This window comes from Pelobates fuscus, chromosome 8, assembly GCF_036172605.1.
Source record: "Pelobates fuscus isolate aPelFus1 chromosome 8, aPelFus1.pri, whole genome shotgun sequence".
NCBI lineage: Eukaryota > Metazoa > Chordata > Amphibia > Anura > Pelobatidae > Pelobates > Pelobates fuscus.
The window spans coordinates 159,263,923-159,279,487 of record NC_086324.1 but is presented as its reverse complement, the minus strand read 5'-3'; the positions used below and the strand labels follow the sequence as shown (position 1 = coordinate 159,279,487).

The following is a 15,565-nucleotide window of genomic DNA, read 5'->3' as shown; positions in this document are numbered from 1 at the left end:
CCAACTAGTAAAGTGTCCAAAAGGAAACAATCTGCTTCTGATCCAGTGAGGGGACTGCTGCAGCAATGGTCGGTGCAGCCCCAAGGTTAAACAGACCAGACTTGTCTCATGCACCCAGCCCAGAGTTGTTTGCTTTGCAATCTCACATCTCTATGGCAGCAATATGAAAGTCCAAGGGTCGCTGGTTAAAAGTAAAGCACTTTTATGGTACTTTGTTGTGAAGCAAGTTATGGCACTACTCGCCGGTGGCAAAAGTTCACACTTGCAGACAAGAAATTATAGATTCCTGTTTAATAAGGCAGCACAGAGAGCTGTTACCAATACTGGTGTACAACATTAAAGATATAAAATATGTGCCATTAAATGCTTGGCTCAATTAAGTATATGGGTCACATGCAATCTACTAGAGATCATTGACTACACGATTGTAATGGAGTAATGACTCCTATTAAACTACAGAATGACAGGTTTATCTGGGCAAGAGAGGAGAAAAAAAACAAAACAAAAAAAAAAAACACATGTATTATCTCCTGTCTACACCTCACCAACAACACACGTCTGCCCTCTTAGATAAACACACAGATGCTCTGAGCGTAAAAAAAGAGTTTACACACACTAGGAAGGCTTGCCAAAAAATTGTTACTTTATGGATACAAATCCATAAGATAAGATGGCGAGAAACATTCTTCAGTATTAAATCAATGGAGTTTTTCTGTAAACTTAACTTGTTTGATTAACTTCCTAAAGCTGAATTGTTTCCTAATCACAATCCTTTTGTTTGGTATAATGTGAAAAAAAACACAACCCACAATAGAGGACTATATAATAGGCCTTGTGTTTGCAGTCTAGCTTTTAATCCGCAAATTAAACTTTACTATTATCCATCATCAATCTACATGTTTAACTGTACCACCAGAGGGGGACAAATTATGTCATTACCCAACATCCTAGATGAGTTGTTAAAAAAAAAAAAAAAAAAATACAAGAACGTCCAATGTCAGCAAGCCAATCTTACAAAGGCTCACCAGCTATGTGCTGCCTGGAGGAATGTCAAATGCTTAAACATGATAAAGCCCACTAAAAACTTAGAAGCCCAGGATTCAACAAACAGAGCCAATAGCCAAAACACCGGCAGGGCTATTGATTTAAGTGGGAATTCAACGTGAATAGTTTAAATTCAAGGCACGAATAGCCAAACTGGGAACATTCTTTTTGCTACCAATTGGACTACTTTGGCCTCAGCTTTGAAATTCACAGTGAATTCCCACTTTATTAAACAGCCCTGTAGTTTGAATGTACATCGTAATGTGGATATACGGGGAAAGACCTGTATGGATGCAAACATGGCTGTCAAGTCAAACAAATTCAAGATATGGCAAAATATAACTGCAGTTTATTTGGAGTCTGTGTAGAACTTGTTGCTTAGGAAGTAATTTCTTAGGAATTCCAACAGGCTCTTAAAGCATGTTCCAGCTTGATACAACGCTGCAGATTGGTTGGCACAGAACTGAAGTTTTCAGAGTTACCTAAACAAATTCTATTTTAGGATCTGGAGAAACAATTCAGAAATGAAACCGCCAATTCTTCCACACTGACTGGAATAAAGAATATACTGCGCGAAGGATTACAATGTACATTAATAACATCCAGGGGGAAATAGTCTTTAACATAACGGTTTATGCATGATGTACGTGCACAATAAATCAAATGTTTATGACAAACATTATGTGGGAAAGTTCATAAATTGTTCAGGAAGGCTAAAAACTACATTTTAACTGATACAGGACAGCAAAGATGTTTAGCAGTATTCACAAACTGCCTCTTCATTTCGTGAAGAGCAAACAAAAAAGCACACACACCCCCCAAAAAGATTTTGATTGTATTTCAATAGTTTGGTAGTCAAAAGACATCATGTGCAGACTGAATAGGAAAGAAAAAGTTCACACTGCTGCAATAAATCCTGGGAAGGCCATTGAATTTCTGAGGTGCAGAGGTTGCTGTGTATTTAACTACGGTGGTTATATTGATGTACTCAAACTATGCATGTATATATATTAAAGATATCAAACAAGGTCACAGCAGTAACGCGTAGTCAAAAGTGTCTGTAAGTAAGCCGTCATTGGAACAACAAAGCCGCACTCCTAAACAGTTGTAAAAATAACAAGCACTGGAGATTATCTAATGTATATTTGCCCGGCAATAATAATGTAGGAAAGATTTGGACTCTGGGCATTTATTAACTAGATGTAAAACATTAAAGCCATCAGGTTTTACCTTTCCATTGTCCCACCTTTTAAAACAATGTATTCAGAGACTTAAGTGTCTAAAATGGCTTCTAGATATGCAGGCAAACCAAAAAACAAGAGTAACAAAACATTAAAATGTGATAACTACGGGGGGTGGGGGGGCGGAGCCGGCGCCCAAACAAGCTGGAAGTGTCCCAGAACTGCTCCGCAAGACGGCCCGATAAAACGCAGACTAACAGCGGTAATACCCGCGATCCAGACCCACACGGGCAGCTGCCCGTACCCCGACACAATGAGGAAGAAGAACAAAAAGCTGCGGCCTGATCCTGGACCGGGATCGTAAGATATCGGCACTTACATGTGCACAGCACGCACCTGCCAAGATGGCGCCTGCATCTGAGTACACACTGTCCTCGGAGGAGGACAGCAGCACAGCCGACCTCTCCCCTATACAGAGGCGGCGATCAGGGCAAGCAGCGAATGCAGCGCTAGACGATTCGACCCCAGCCACAAAGACAAACATCAAAGCCCTGGTGGCAGAAATCCAAGCCATGTTCACGGCAGATCTGGCGCCAATTAAAGCGGCAGTATCCACCCTTACCACACGCATGGACTAAGTGGAAGAGAATATGGCAGGCCACAAGCTGGCACAGTCGGCCACAGATGCAGCCCTTGGTGCCCTGCAGAAGCAGTGCGCCGACCATCAGGCTCAGCTTGCTATCCTGGAGGACAAAGCCAGGGCACGCAACCCAAGGATCAAGGGAGTGCCGGAAACCGTAGCAGAACTCCCTCACTACTGCAGGAGGCTACTTGCCACCCTCCTCATGCCCAAACAGTCTAAACAGCTGGTGGTGGACTCCTGCTTCAGGCTCAACAAGGCGACCAACGCAACCCAAGAGGTACCCAGGGATGTACTGCTCAAAATGGTGCGGGACTCTGACAGGGGTATTATTATGGGAGCAGTGAGAGACACCCCCACAGTATCCTTTGAAGGAGCACAACTAGCTTTTTTCCGGGACACCTCCAGACATACTCTATCTTGGCAGAGATCTCTCAAGCCTATCACCCAGCTTCTCCAAGAGAAATCCATAATCTACAAATGGGGACCCCGCCGATTACTCGCTGACAAAGCAGGGAAGACCCACACAATAACGCACACCAGTGAGGCGACAACCTTCCTGCAAGCCCTTGGCCTGACGACGCCGGACCACCCGGCTTGGAACATAGCCAACATCACCCCATTTGTGCTCAGAGGGGAAGCACCTACGGCAGAGGAACGGCCACCCTGAACTTGGGGACTGAACTTACCTATACATCATATTACACAAGATGTTCCTCACACAGTTCCATAAATATTGTTTTTTTTGAATCAATGTTGAAAACTGTTTATAAATAAATAATGCCTATGTTGTACAGTTGCTCTAACACTAAGATACCAAGCACCCCCCCCCCCCCCCCCTACGCAGCACACGGTTATTAAGCGACACCACAGCGCAAAAACAGCAGACCCCAGACTACACAGCGCATGACCCAAAGCTATTGGACCAACAATACCAAGCGAACACGCAGACCCAGAGTAGCGCAGCTCAACACCTACGCACACCATAAATAAGCGCCCTAGTATAGCTCACAGGACAGGGAGCAACATAGATTGGCCATAAAGCGCATGCGGCCCGACCCCAGCACCCCCCAAACCACTTGACCTAGGACCACCCATAGATGAGCCTGGGTGCGCAAGCCCCTACAAAACATAAAAAGGAGTTGACCCAGCTGTGTGACGTTTGTATACAAGTAATGTTACTATCTTTAACCTGTTACTCACCAAAATATGTTGTATCATATGCAAAAACTCGCAAAAATAAAGAATTGAAAAAAAAAAATAAGAAAATGTGATAACTACAAACAGCCGAGTACAATTCTCAGAAACTTAAATGGGTTTCATGAAACTGTAATGGCATGCAGGGGTAGTCTAAATCACACAACACATTTCACCCCTTCAGACAGTCCGTGACTTCAAGTATGAAATGTTTTTGGCGATACAGTGGACTGCACGCGGGCAATGTTCATTTTTATTTTCATTTCCCAAAATGTAAACATCTGTGAATACTAGTCAGCTATTTGTAATATCTACCAATAATTTGGGTATACTACACCATTTTGTTTTATTTCCAAAGGGCTACCTACTTATCTGGAGATGGATCTTATTTATTATAGTGCCTGAATTCCATATACCATTTGTGAGTACTACTGCGATTGCATTTGACCATTTTTGCAATACTTTTTTTTTTTTTTTTTTTTTTAAATAGTTCAATATCTTCTGTAAATTTCTAACACAAATTTTATAAATGCAGTAAATAAAAGAGGAGACACTTTTACGTACCGTGGGTACCAGAGTAGTGAAACACCAAAAGGGATTAGGCGTAAATTAGAATGAATTTGCTAATGTGGAAAGATACGTGGATGGGTGTTCTTGCAAATTTAAGTACATGATGTTTAATCTCTCAGCTTTCTTCCAGTAAACATAAGCCATCAAAGAGACAATTACCATTTTGCAAAGGAAATGTACTACTCCACCCAATCTTACAGGTGAAGTATAACAGTTCGGATGAGTAATATGGTTGAAATTCAATTTGCAAATGTGACGTTCCGTCGAGTAGGGGCCAGTCTTCAGGTGCCATGAGGACTCCGTCTACTACTACAATGGCATGTAGTGGTTATGGTGGTTAGATTGCCTCTTTAAGAGACATTGATGAATGATCTAGGTTTTAAAGGTTTACTCTACCTCCCCAAACTGTCCCCTCCCTCCACACGTATTTATTACAACATTATGTATTTATTCCCCCCACATCACTGGAACTACTTCATAGTGCTAATCTATTTGGCACTGTTTTGGAGTTAACCTATTATATTTTTAATGAAAGCAATTAAAGGGACATTGTAGGCACCCAGACGACTTCAGCTCATTGAAGTAGCTTGGGTGCTGTGACCCTTTTGCACTTAGTGCTGCAATGTTAAATATTGCAGTTCCAGAGAACTGCAATGTTTACATTGCAGCTTTAAGTCTGCCCTCAGTGGTTGCTTACCAGACAGCCACTGGGGGCACTTCCAGAATCCAACCGGTTTTGGTCCGTTCTCATGGACCTCCAGCATCAGATTTCCCCCATAGGAAAGCATTGAATAATGCTTTCCTATGGGGAGGTCTAATGTGGCGGGCAATTGCTGCGCATGTGCATTAGGTCGTCCCCCCTGCTGGCGGAGCCTGACCCAGCGCCAATGACCCAGGTAAATTGCTGAAGGGGACCTATTAAACCTATAGTGCCAGAGACAATGGAAACAAGAAAAATACAAAACACCACACAATTCTAAAAATGGAGTGTGTAGGCAACAATTACTGGCATGTAACAGATAAGATGGTGTAAGAATCCAATACACATGGAGGAAATGTGCTGTCTGCAGTTCACAAATTATGACAGGACTTATGTGAAAACATTACAACTTACTTTTCTGAAGGTCTATAGTAAAATGCCACAACGGAAACCGATTAGAAGGACATTCTAGGCACCAATAGAGCATTAATGCATTTGACAGATTTTGGTCTTATTAATATGGTATTTTTTTGCATGGTCAAATCCTTAAAGGAACACTATAAAGTCAGGAACACAAAGAACACAAAGGTTTTAGACCAAAAAAAAATGGAAATGGTGAATGGAAATTATAATTGAGTAAAAGCATTAAAGGACCACTATAGTCACCCAGATGACTATCACTTCAGCTCAATGAAGTGGTCTCAGTTTCAGGCCCCCCAGGTTTTAACCCTGCTTACATTGAAGCGTTAATCCAGCCTCTAGTGGCTGTTTTCCTAACAGCCGCTAGAGGCGCTTCCGCGACGCTCAATGCGAAAATCGCATTGAGCACGCAGAACATCCATAGGAAAGCATTGAGTAATGCTTTCCTATGGGCGGTTTGAATGCGTGCGCGACTCTGGCCGCGCATGCGCATTCAGCTCCACTCGGGAGCTGACCTCGGTGGGGGACGAGAGGTCAACAGTGCCGAGGGAGCCCAGCGCTGGATTAAGGTAACTGGCTGAAGGGGTTTTAGCCCCTTCAGCCCAGCGGGTGGGGGGGACCTAACGAACTATATGGTGCCAGGAAAATGAGTGTTTTCCTGGCACTATAGTGGTCCTTTAACAATTAATAGTCTGCCCCATCAGCACACGTGACTTAGATGTAACTGCTGCAAAGGAGTAGCTCCTCTCCCCTCCCTCCCACAGAGAGAGAAGCCCTCCCCCTCTCTTCTCCCAACCACATTCGCATTTTTTTATTATTATTTATTATTAAATTGCCACCCTCCCACATAATGCGCACATACACTATGAGCCGGTCAAAACCTTCAAAGGCTTCTCAATGAGAAGCCTTAAATTGGATCTTGGAACTACTCCCGTGACGGGGGAGCGCCGAGCAGCGTCAGGAAGCTTCGTCCGGCACTGGATTAAGATAAGCAAACTATTTCAAAAACTATCTTTAAGCGTTTTTGTAAGGGGGTCTGATGGATTAATGCCAGTTTTGAAAACGTAAAACAGAATGATTAAATATATTTAACACCGACTTCGTCTACATTGTACAAACAAATAATTACTCTGGCAGAAATTAATGATGAGACACCGCATTCTGGAAACTGAAAGAGTTAAAGGAACTTTTAGGCAAGGTTATATATATATATATATATATATATATATACACATACATACATACATACATACATACATACATACATACATACATACATACATACATACATACATACATACATACATACATACATACATACATACATACATACATACATACATACATACATACATACGTTATACATAATAAACATCAGTGGTCATTGTTGTATTGGCTATACAAAGCCCTTCCAGAGCCCTTCCTTTTTAATTCCTCATTATCTTGGTCACTGCTTCGTGGTCAAAAAACAAATGGGAGGCCAAGAAAGCATAATTAGAAGACAATGCACAGAGTACATAATCCCTATACTAACCAGTGGTTAGTTGTGAATACCAGACACTAAGGAGCCAAAATCATTAATAAGCCCTTCAGGTATTTAGACCAGGTGGGGAGGGGTCTATGTGAATGGTCTCTTGCTGGTACAAAAATACAGCAGATTGAAGAGAAATATTTTACTAAAAAACAATAGCTTAGAAGGGGTGAATGTAGTTCTCAGCACTAATTGAAATTACTAGATAAAGTGCATGCTTCATATAAACAATTCCTACAATAGCAACATACTGCAATTAACTAAAACAGCCACTTACCTAATGCAACAGTTTTTGTTTAATTTTCCAATTGGAGAACATAAGCATGTAGGTAGCAGCTAGTCCAACAATCAATGTATATTGGATAGAAGTGTATTTTCTTATAATACACTATAAAACAATTATAGAAAATAATATATTTGTTGCTTCTTAAAGAATGTATGTATGTATGTATGTATGTATGTAATTCCATACAGTGTCCCTTCTAAGCACTTGTTACATATTCGTGTTGAAACGTCTAAAATTATCTTTATAACCACTCCCCTGAGCATGTATAGAAACATGCTATATATAATGCAAACTGGGTGAGTGTTGTTTAAGGTTATCATGCACTGTATAAAAATATATATATATACACACACACATAAAAACACAAATAAAGAAACAGTTGTAAATGTATTTAGAAACGTACCTTCTCAGATTTCCTTCAACGTCTTTGGTAGCTGCCGCTTCCAATTCTCTGCAAGTGAAATATTATTTAGTGCTTACTATTGATATAAGAAACATGAGTAATTTAAAAGAGACACAAACAACTTTAGGGTAATGAAGTGCTTTTGCTGTGTAGATCATGCATCATCTAGTCTAAATGCCAATTCTCTTCCAATTACGAATTAAATCAATGCAAGCTTAGCCACACCTCCCCGGTCTGAGACCCAGCCTCCCTGCACTTCCTGTAAGATTTTTTTTTTTTTTTTTTTGGGACACTGTATGCACCCTGGCCACTTCATCTCATTGAAGTAGTCTAGCTAGATACACTGTTCCTGCCCCCTTAGCCCCACAACTGCAAACATTGTAATGTTTACATTGCAGGGTTAAGACAGCCTCTAGAGGCGCTTCCTGCCATTTCACGGAGTTTGACTCAATGAGACAATACTGGACATTCAGAGTCTTCTAAAACCCAATAGGAAACCATCTGGTCAATGCTTTCCTATGGGGAAGGACTAACTTACGTGCTTGATGCTCATGTGAATTAAGTCCCCTCCCAGTGAGGTCAGTGGAAGAGTACCCACACTCTGTGCCAAGGGACTGGAATCAGGTAAGCAAAAGGGGGTTAACCCCTTACTTGCCATAGGTAAGGGACGTTGTTCTGGTACTTAAAGGGACACTCCAGGCACCAAAACAGCATCATCTAAATAAGGTTCTCATAGTACCAGGAGGCACTCTTACCCTTGGCAGCACGCCGCGCTTCACAAACAAATTTCGAAGCTGGATGCCGCCAGGAGGAGGAGCAGAGACTGGCACTGAAGGCAATTTTGAGATTAAACCGCTCGAGAGCAGTTTAACTCATTAAGGGAAGTGTGCCTTTCGGGCACCATAACTTAATTTAGATGAATTTGCCATGGTGTCTGGAGTGTCCCTTTAATGTATGCCTAACAGGAACATGCAGTTAAAAAGTCTTAACCAACTATAAAATAATGTGCTGTGTGTTCACATTTAAAGAACAAAATATGTTAACCTACAGATCAGTGGAAGCCAGCATAGCTCACAACCTCATATACAAGCCCCAATTTTAGGACAATTGCTGAGCATCATGGCACTTATAATTAGATATCAGGACAGTTGCCTGCAGATTATTGCAACACTACAGACTATATAGATTTGTAGCCCCTAGTGGCAGTGAAAGTGTTACTACAATGATCAAACAATTAAAGAAAAAAAAAAATAACCTTTTCATTTTTGGGGGGCTATTGAAAGCATACTGAGCAGAGTTAGCTAAACACGCCCAGTGCTACTGCAATTAGAGGCATGTCTTTATAAAGAAAGGGGAGCCCGTTACAAACGCTAATCATGCACAACAGTAAGGTGATTAGAGAAAAAAATATTCTCAACTGTACGCTTTTTGTGACGGACATTCCTGCTTTGCCAATTACATAGCTAGATCTGTTGCTGACCATTAATATTAACAATGTTACATAACTCTGCTATTGTAAACATGCCTGCCTGCACATAATCATGCTATAGTAGAACCAGGAAAGGCCACTTCATTACAGGGTCATCTGTACTGACTTAACACTGAATTTAGCATCCAAGAACTTAGTTTTAGATACAATATTCTATGGGTAAATGAACAGAATGTGTAGACTCAAGAAATCAGGAAAACAATTATTCTAAAATCACACACTATGGAATACATTTTAATTTTAGAGTTTATTCACTAGACAAGAAATTGTACTGATTACAGAACCTAATAAAATGTAGGCAACAACTGATTTGCAAATATTTTTGCAGATTGTTTTTCATAACGGTGTTTAATGAATAATCCAAAAACAAGATTGCTTCCACCCTAACATATTTCAGTAATGCATCCATCCACATTATATGTGGGCAAAGAACTACATTGAGAGATCTTAGTAGGTTGTCGTGAAATATGTATTTTGCTCTTCATGTTCCAGTCAACTAAATAATTTTAAAAAGGGATAAATACAGACTAACACAGGAGCAATACATCACATATATGCATCCAGTAGTCTAAAAGGACACACTTTACACATAGGAGAAAACCCCAAAAGGGGTGTAAAGGAGTGTGCATTCACTGCAGCATATTACCCAGTTACCTGCCATGAATGCACACAAAAAGATCATAAACCCAAATGGCCAAATGGTAGACCTCCAGCTGTTGTAAAACTACATATCCCACGCCCATTTGGCCTCCCATGATTTAACCTTTTGCTTTCTCTCTAGTACCCATAAGATGTATATTTATTTTTTGCTTTTTATATTCAGGGTTGTTCTAAGCTCTATACGGAGATCCATTGGATCACCACGATAAACATTAAATAAGCATGGGCCAATGAAACCTATGGTGTTGTATATGGAGCTCACACTTCACTGGGGAGGGAGGACTTGGTTATTAACCTGCTGAGATCTGTGTGTTGATACACACAGTAAATAAAAATAATAATACTAACAAATAGAAGTTAAACCTTTCAGCCTCATTTACCTACCGGCTAATTAATATATACATACATACAATAACAAACTGGGCAATAAAGGATGCCCAAAAATTTAAAGTGTGCCGAATTCGCTCTGAGTGGATTGTAGAAGTGTATTAACCCCTGATGCAAGAGAAGAGGTTAAGTCTGAAAAGGGGTGGGGAGGTGGTGTTTAACATTACCCTGTGGGTGCATTAACCCTTTATGGGCAGTGGGGGTATTAAGGTTACCCTCTAAGTACATTAACCCTTTGTGGGCTGTGGGGGTATTAACCTTACCCTGTGGGTGCATTAACCCTTTATGGGCAGTGGGGGTATTAATGTTACCCTGTGGGTGCATTAACCCTTTATGGGCAGTGGGGGTATTAATGTTACCCTGTGGGTGCATTAACCCTTTATGGGCAGTGGGGGGTATTAATGTTACCCTGTGGGTGCATTAACCCTTTATGGGCAGTGGGGGTATTAACCTTACCCTCTGGGTGCATTAACGCACTGTGGGCAGTGGGGGTATTAACATTACCCTGTTAGTACATGAGGGTATTAGCGGTACGCTCTGGGTGCATTAACCCTTTGTGGGCAGTGGGGGTATTAACGATACCCTGTTAGTACATTAACCCTTTGTGGGCAGTGGGGTATTAGCGTTACCCTGTTAGTACATTAACCCTTTGTGGGCAGTGGGGTATTAGCGTTACCAGGTTAGTACATTAACCCTTTGTGGGCAGTGGGGTATTAGCGTTACCCTGTTAGTACATTAACCCTTTGTGGGCAGTGGGGGTATTAACATTACCCTGTTAGTACATTAACGCTTTGTTGGCTGCGGGGTATTAGCATTACCCTGTTAGTACATTAACCTTTTGTTGGCTGCAGGGGGTATTACCGTTACCCTGTTAGTACATTAATCTTTTGTTGGCTGCGGGGGTATTAACGTTACCCTCTGGGTGCATTAACCCTTTATGGGCTGTGGGGGTATTAACCTTACCCTCTGGGTGCATTAACCCTTTATGGGCTGTGGGGGTTTTAACCTTACCCTCTGGGTGCATTAACCCTTTATGGGCAGTGGGGGTATTAACCTTACCCTTTGGGTGCATTAACCCTTTATGGGCAGTGGGGGTATTAACCTTACCCTTTGGGTGCATTAACCCTTTATGGGCAGTGGGGGTATTAACCTTACCCTTTGGGTGCATTAACCCTTTATGGGCTGTGGGGGTATTAACCTTACCCTTTGAGTGCATTAACCCTTTATGGGCAGTGGGGGTATTAACCTTACCCTTTGGATGCATTAACCCTTTATGGGCAGTGGGGGTATTAGCCTTACCTTCTGGGTGCATTAACCCTTTATGGGCTGTGGGGGTATTAACCTTACCCTCTGGGTGCATTAACCCTTTGTGGGCAGTGGGGGTATTAACCTTACCCTGTTAGTGCATTAACCCTTTGTTGGCTGCGGGGGTATTAACCTTACCCTCTGGGGTCATTAACCCTTTGTGGGCAGTGGGGGTATTAACCTTACCCTCTGGGGTCATTAACCCTTTGTGGGCAGTGGGGGTATTAACCTTACCCTGTTAGTGCCATAACCCTTTGTGGGCAGTGGGGGTATTAACCTTACCCCCTGGGTGCATTAACCCTTTGTTGGCTGCGGGGGTATTAACCTTACCCTGTTAGTGCATTAACCCTTTTGTGGGCAGTGGGGGTATTAACCTTACCCTCTGGGTGCATTAACCCTTTGTTGGCTGCGGGGGTATTAACCTTACCCTCTGGGTGCATTAACCCTTTGTGGGCAGTGGGGGTATTAACCTTACCCCCTGGGTGCATTAACCCTTTGTTGGCTGCGGGGGTATTAACCTTACCCTGTTAGTGCATTAACCCTTTTGTGGGCAGTGGGGGTATTAACCTTACCCTCTGGGTGCATTAACCCTTTGTTGGCTGCGGGGGTATTAACCTTACCCTCTGGGTGCATTAACCCTTTGTGGGCAGTGGGGGTATTAACCTTACCCTCTGGGTGCATTAACCCTTTGTTGGCTGCGGGGGTATTAACCTTACCCTCTGGGTGCATTAACCCTTTGTTGGCTGTGGGGGTATTAACGTTACCCTGTTAGTGCATTAACCCTTTGTTGGATGCGGGGGTATTAACCTTACCCTCTGGGTGCATTAACCCTTTGTTGGCTGCGGGGGTATTAACGTTACCCTGTTAGTGCATTAACCCTTTGTTGGCTGCGGGGGTATTAACCTTACCCTCTGGGTGCATTAACCCTTTATGGGCAGTGGGGGTATTAAGGTTACCCTGTTAGTGCATTAACCCTTTGTTGGCTGCGGGGGTGAGGCAGTGCATTCCCCAGCCCCGGGTACGATCATACCCCGGAGTAATGGATATCTGCCCCGGGCTGCAATGGCGGGGTGAGGTGTCCCTGCGGTGCTGGGCTCTGCATGTTGCAGTGAAGGCAGGGCCCCCGGGGAGGTGGTGCAGGGCCGGGGGGGTGCAGCCCTCTCCGCAGTATTAAATGCTGCACGGTGCTAGGGAGAAGGGCGGATTAATGGCGTCCCCTGCACGGACTCACCTCATGTAGATAAAGTGCACTGCAGTGACATGGGGTGAGCGGCGGACTCGGGGCGCCCCTGGCTCACACGGTCCGAGGCTGCACTGGAAACACAGTCAACACATTCAACGGCGCCATTTCCTCTACCAAAAATCTCTCACCGGAAGAGGAGGCCGCGCGACAAGCAGCACTTCCGCCCTGCGGCCTCCTAGTCCCTCCAAAATGGCCGCCCTAGCAACCGCCACATAGCAACCAGCCTTCAGGCAAGGGAGCTGTGTGTGGGGCAGGGAGAGAGATTGTTATTACAATGGAAGATCCACATTCCATGAGAGGCGTGTAACAGCCCTGCATGGCAAAGGCGGCCTCTCCAAACTGTGTATAAACTGTGTTTACATATTCAAAGCAGGGATACGTGTAAAAAGAAAATAATCTGTTTGTGCAATAAAAATATTAAATATATTTTTTTTTAACTTGATCTGTTTCCATTATTCTAAACTCTGTATTGCATGGTGGGTGACATCACCTGTGCATTATTTTTTGTAATGCACAGTTTAATTTGACTGCTACTGTGCAGAGCAGGGAATTTAATTTTCCAGAATTTTTTTGTGGGAGTTACAATCCTAGATTTCAGCGTCTAACTGAAACCGATACCATTTGGATTCAGCCCTACCACAATGATGGCTGAATTAATGGCGGCAGGTGCAAGTAACAGATGCCGCCCAGGATAATAACTACCCCTATTCTCATGCTAGCACTGTATTTAAGGAATCATGCCACTACTAAGTAATTTAATGTAAAAATACAGAAACGATGAAACGTATATTGAGGAAGAGTAGTAACATCTCACTGTACTGGTGACATACAAAAATAAAATAATAGTAGAAAAATCACTCAATCTTTGGTCATGTCGTTTATTATGTCTCCCCTCCAGGAAGCCTCAGTTGGTATACTGCATTTTCCAATAATACAGGGCAGGCCAAAATTCAGAGTAGGGCTTTAGGAGTCAATAACTTGTTTTTTATCAATTAACCAATTTCAATGACAATACAATGAATGCTTAACGTATGGAGATTTGTTTGACTAGGTACATCTTTTCAATTAGCTCCATTTACCGCCTCGCAAAGTCAGGCTCTTTCGATTGAATTGCTCTTAACATTAGTTAGTGTTTGAGTCTCTAGCGCTCAAATTTCTGGACAGACATTCTCCTTGAGCTGCTCAAGTGTACGCAGTTTGTTAACGTACAGCTGCTCCTTCAGATATCCCTACAGGAAGTAATGGGGAGCTGGAAGGTTGGCCGAAGGTGGCAGTTCATTGTGACTCTGGCTCTATGGGCAGTAGCCCCATCCTGTTGAAACCGCATTTCAGGATGATTTTCCACCTTAGGATGTAGAAAAACGTCAATCATACGACAGAATTTCAGACCTTTTTTGGAATTTTATTATTCCCCTATTTTTTCTTTTCTTTGTGAAATTGCCCATGATGAATGTCCCAAGACTCAGTTATAATATGAACATGCAACAAAAAATTTGAACTACTAACAAAAACGTTAATTACATGTCAAATTCTACTCTGAATTTAATGTACTGTCCAACAGTATAAGGTTGTAATATCTGCCTGTGTGTTTATTTGGTATCTTTAAAAAATATGTCCAGGAAAACATGGTGGACCTGGCAACCCTAGTTCCATCTATAATCTTAAGTACCAGATGAGACTGTTACCATGTTACCATTTTAATCAGAATAACTCCTAACTGTTCCATATCTTCAACATTTCCCATTGGCAATGCGGCATGCCTAAACAGGAACTGTACATACACAGGGTCTTGCACTTTTGCAAAGTCCTTAGAGAATTCAATTTGGGTGGAAAATTCATGGGTTCAGTATGTAGAATCATATACATGGTACAAGTGCTATCCTGTTATCATGCAGAATATCGAATTTATACATGGTACAGGTGCCACATTATCTAAAATGTATACTAGGTATAGGTACCACTCTGCAGTTTGGAAATTGCATACGTTGACAGGAGCCATTTTACAGTATGAAGCTTTCATACACATGTAGTAATAGACTGGGAATATAGGGCTAAGCAATTCCCAGTGCTCATGGGCTGGATTATCTGGGTAACAGCAGCAGAGGGGCCAGAATCTGGGCACCGAGAGAACCCTGGTTTATGTCAAACCTCAGTCTGCCAAAATTTCATGCACAGAAAGTGTACAGTAAGTTATAGAGGTGATGATGATAATGTGTCCCTTTAATTATAATAAAGAAAGGGAACATTCAGATTACTCTGGTTTCCAAGCAGGCCCGGACTGGCCATCGGGCACACCGGGCAAATGCCCGGTGGGCCGCGGTGGCCATGGGCCGAGGCCGGCAGGGGAAGGTCTCAGGATCTCCCCTGCCGGTCTATGCAGGGCCGGTACTATCCGAGCGCCGGCCCCGCTGTTTTCAATGAAGGGCCGGTGAGGAGATCAAAGATCTCCCTCACCGGACCACTTGGAGAGACCTGCGGCTGGGGAGGGAGGGAGAGGACCCGGCGGAGC

At 42.7% G+C, this 15,565-nt stretch overlaps 1 protein-coding gene across 8 annotated transcripts in view; it reads right to left on the bottom strand.

The window, feature by feature from the left end:
• The window catches only part of TNRC6A (trinucleotide repeat containing adaptor 6A), a 76,200-nt gene extending 63,029 nt beyond the window's left edge, over positions 1–13,171 (bottom strand). For all 8 annotated transcript variants that reach the window (XM_063430511.1, XM_063430513.1, XM_063430514.1 and 5 more), the window contains exons 1-2: positions 13,045–13,171; positions 7,973–8,020 (exon numbers count right to left, since the gene is read on the bottom strand). In XM_063430511.1, coding sequence (XP_063286581.1) covers positions 7,973–8,020; positions 13,045–13,049 — 53 coding nt within the window. In that variant the 5' untranslated portion in view covers positions 13,050–13,171. The remainder of the gene's footprint in view (positions 1–7,972; positions 8,021–13,044) is intronic.
• Positions 13,172–15,565: the final 2,394 nt, after the last annotated feature.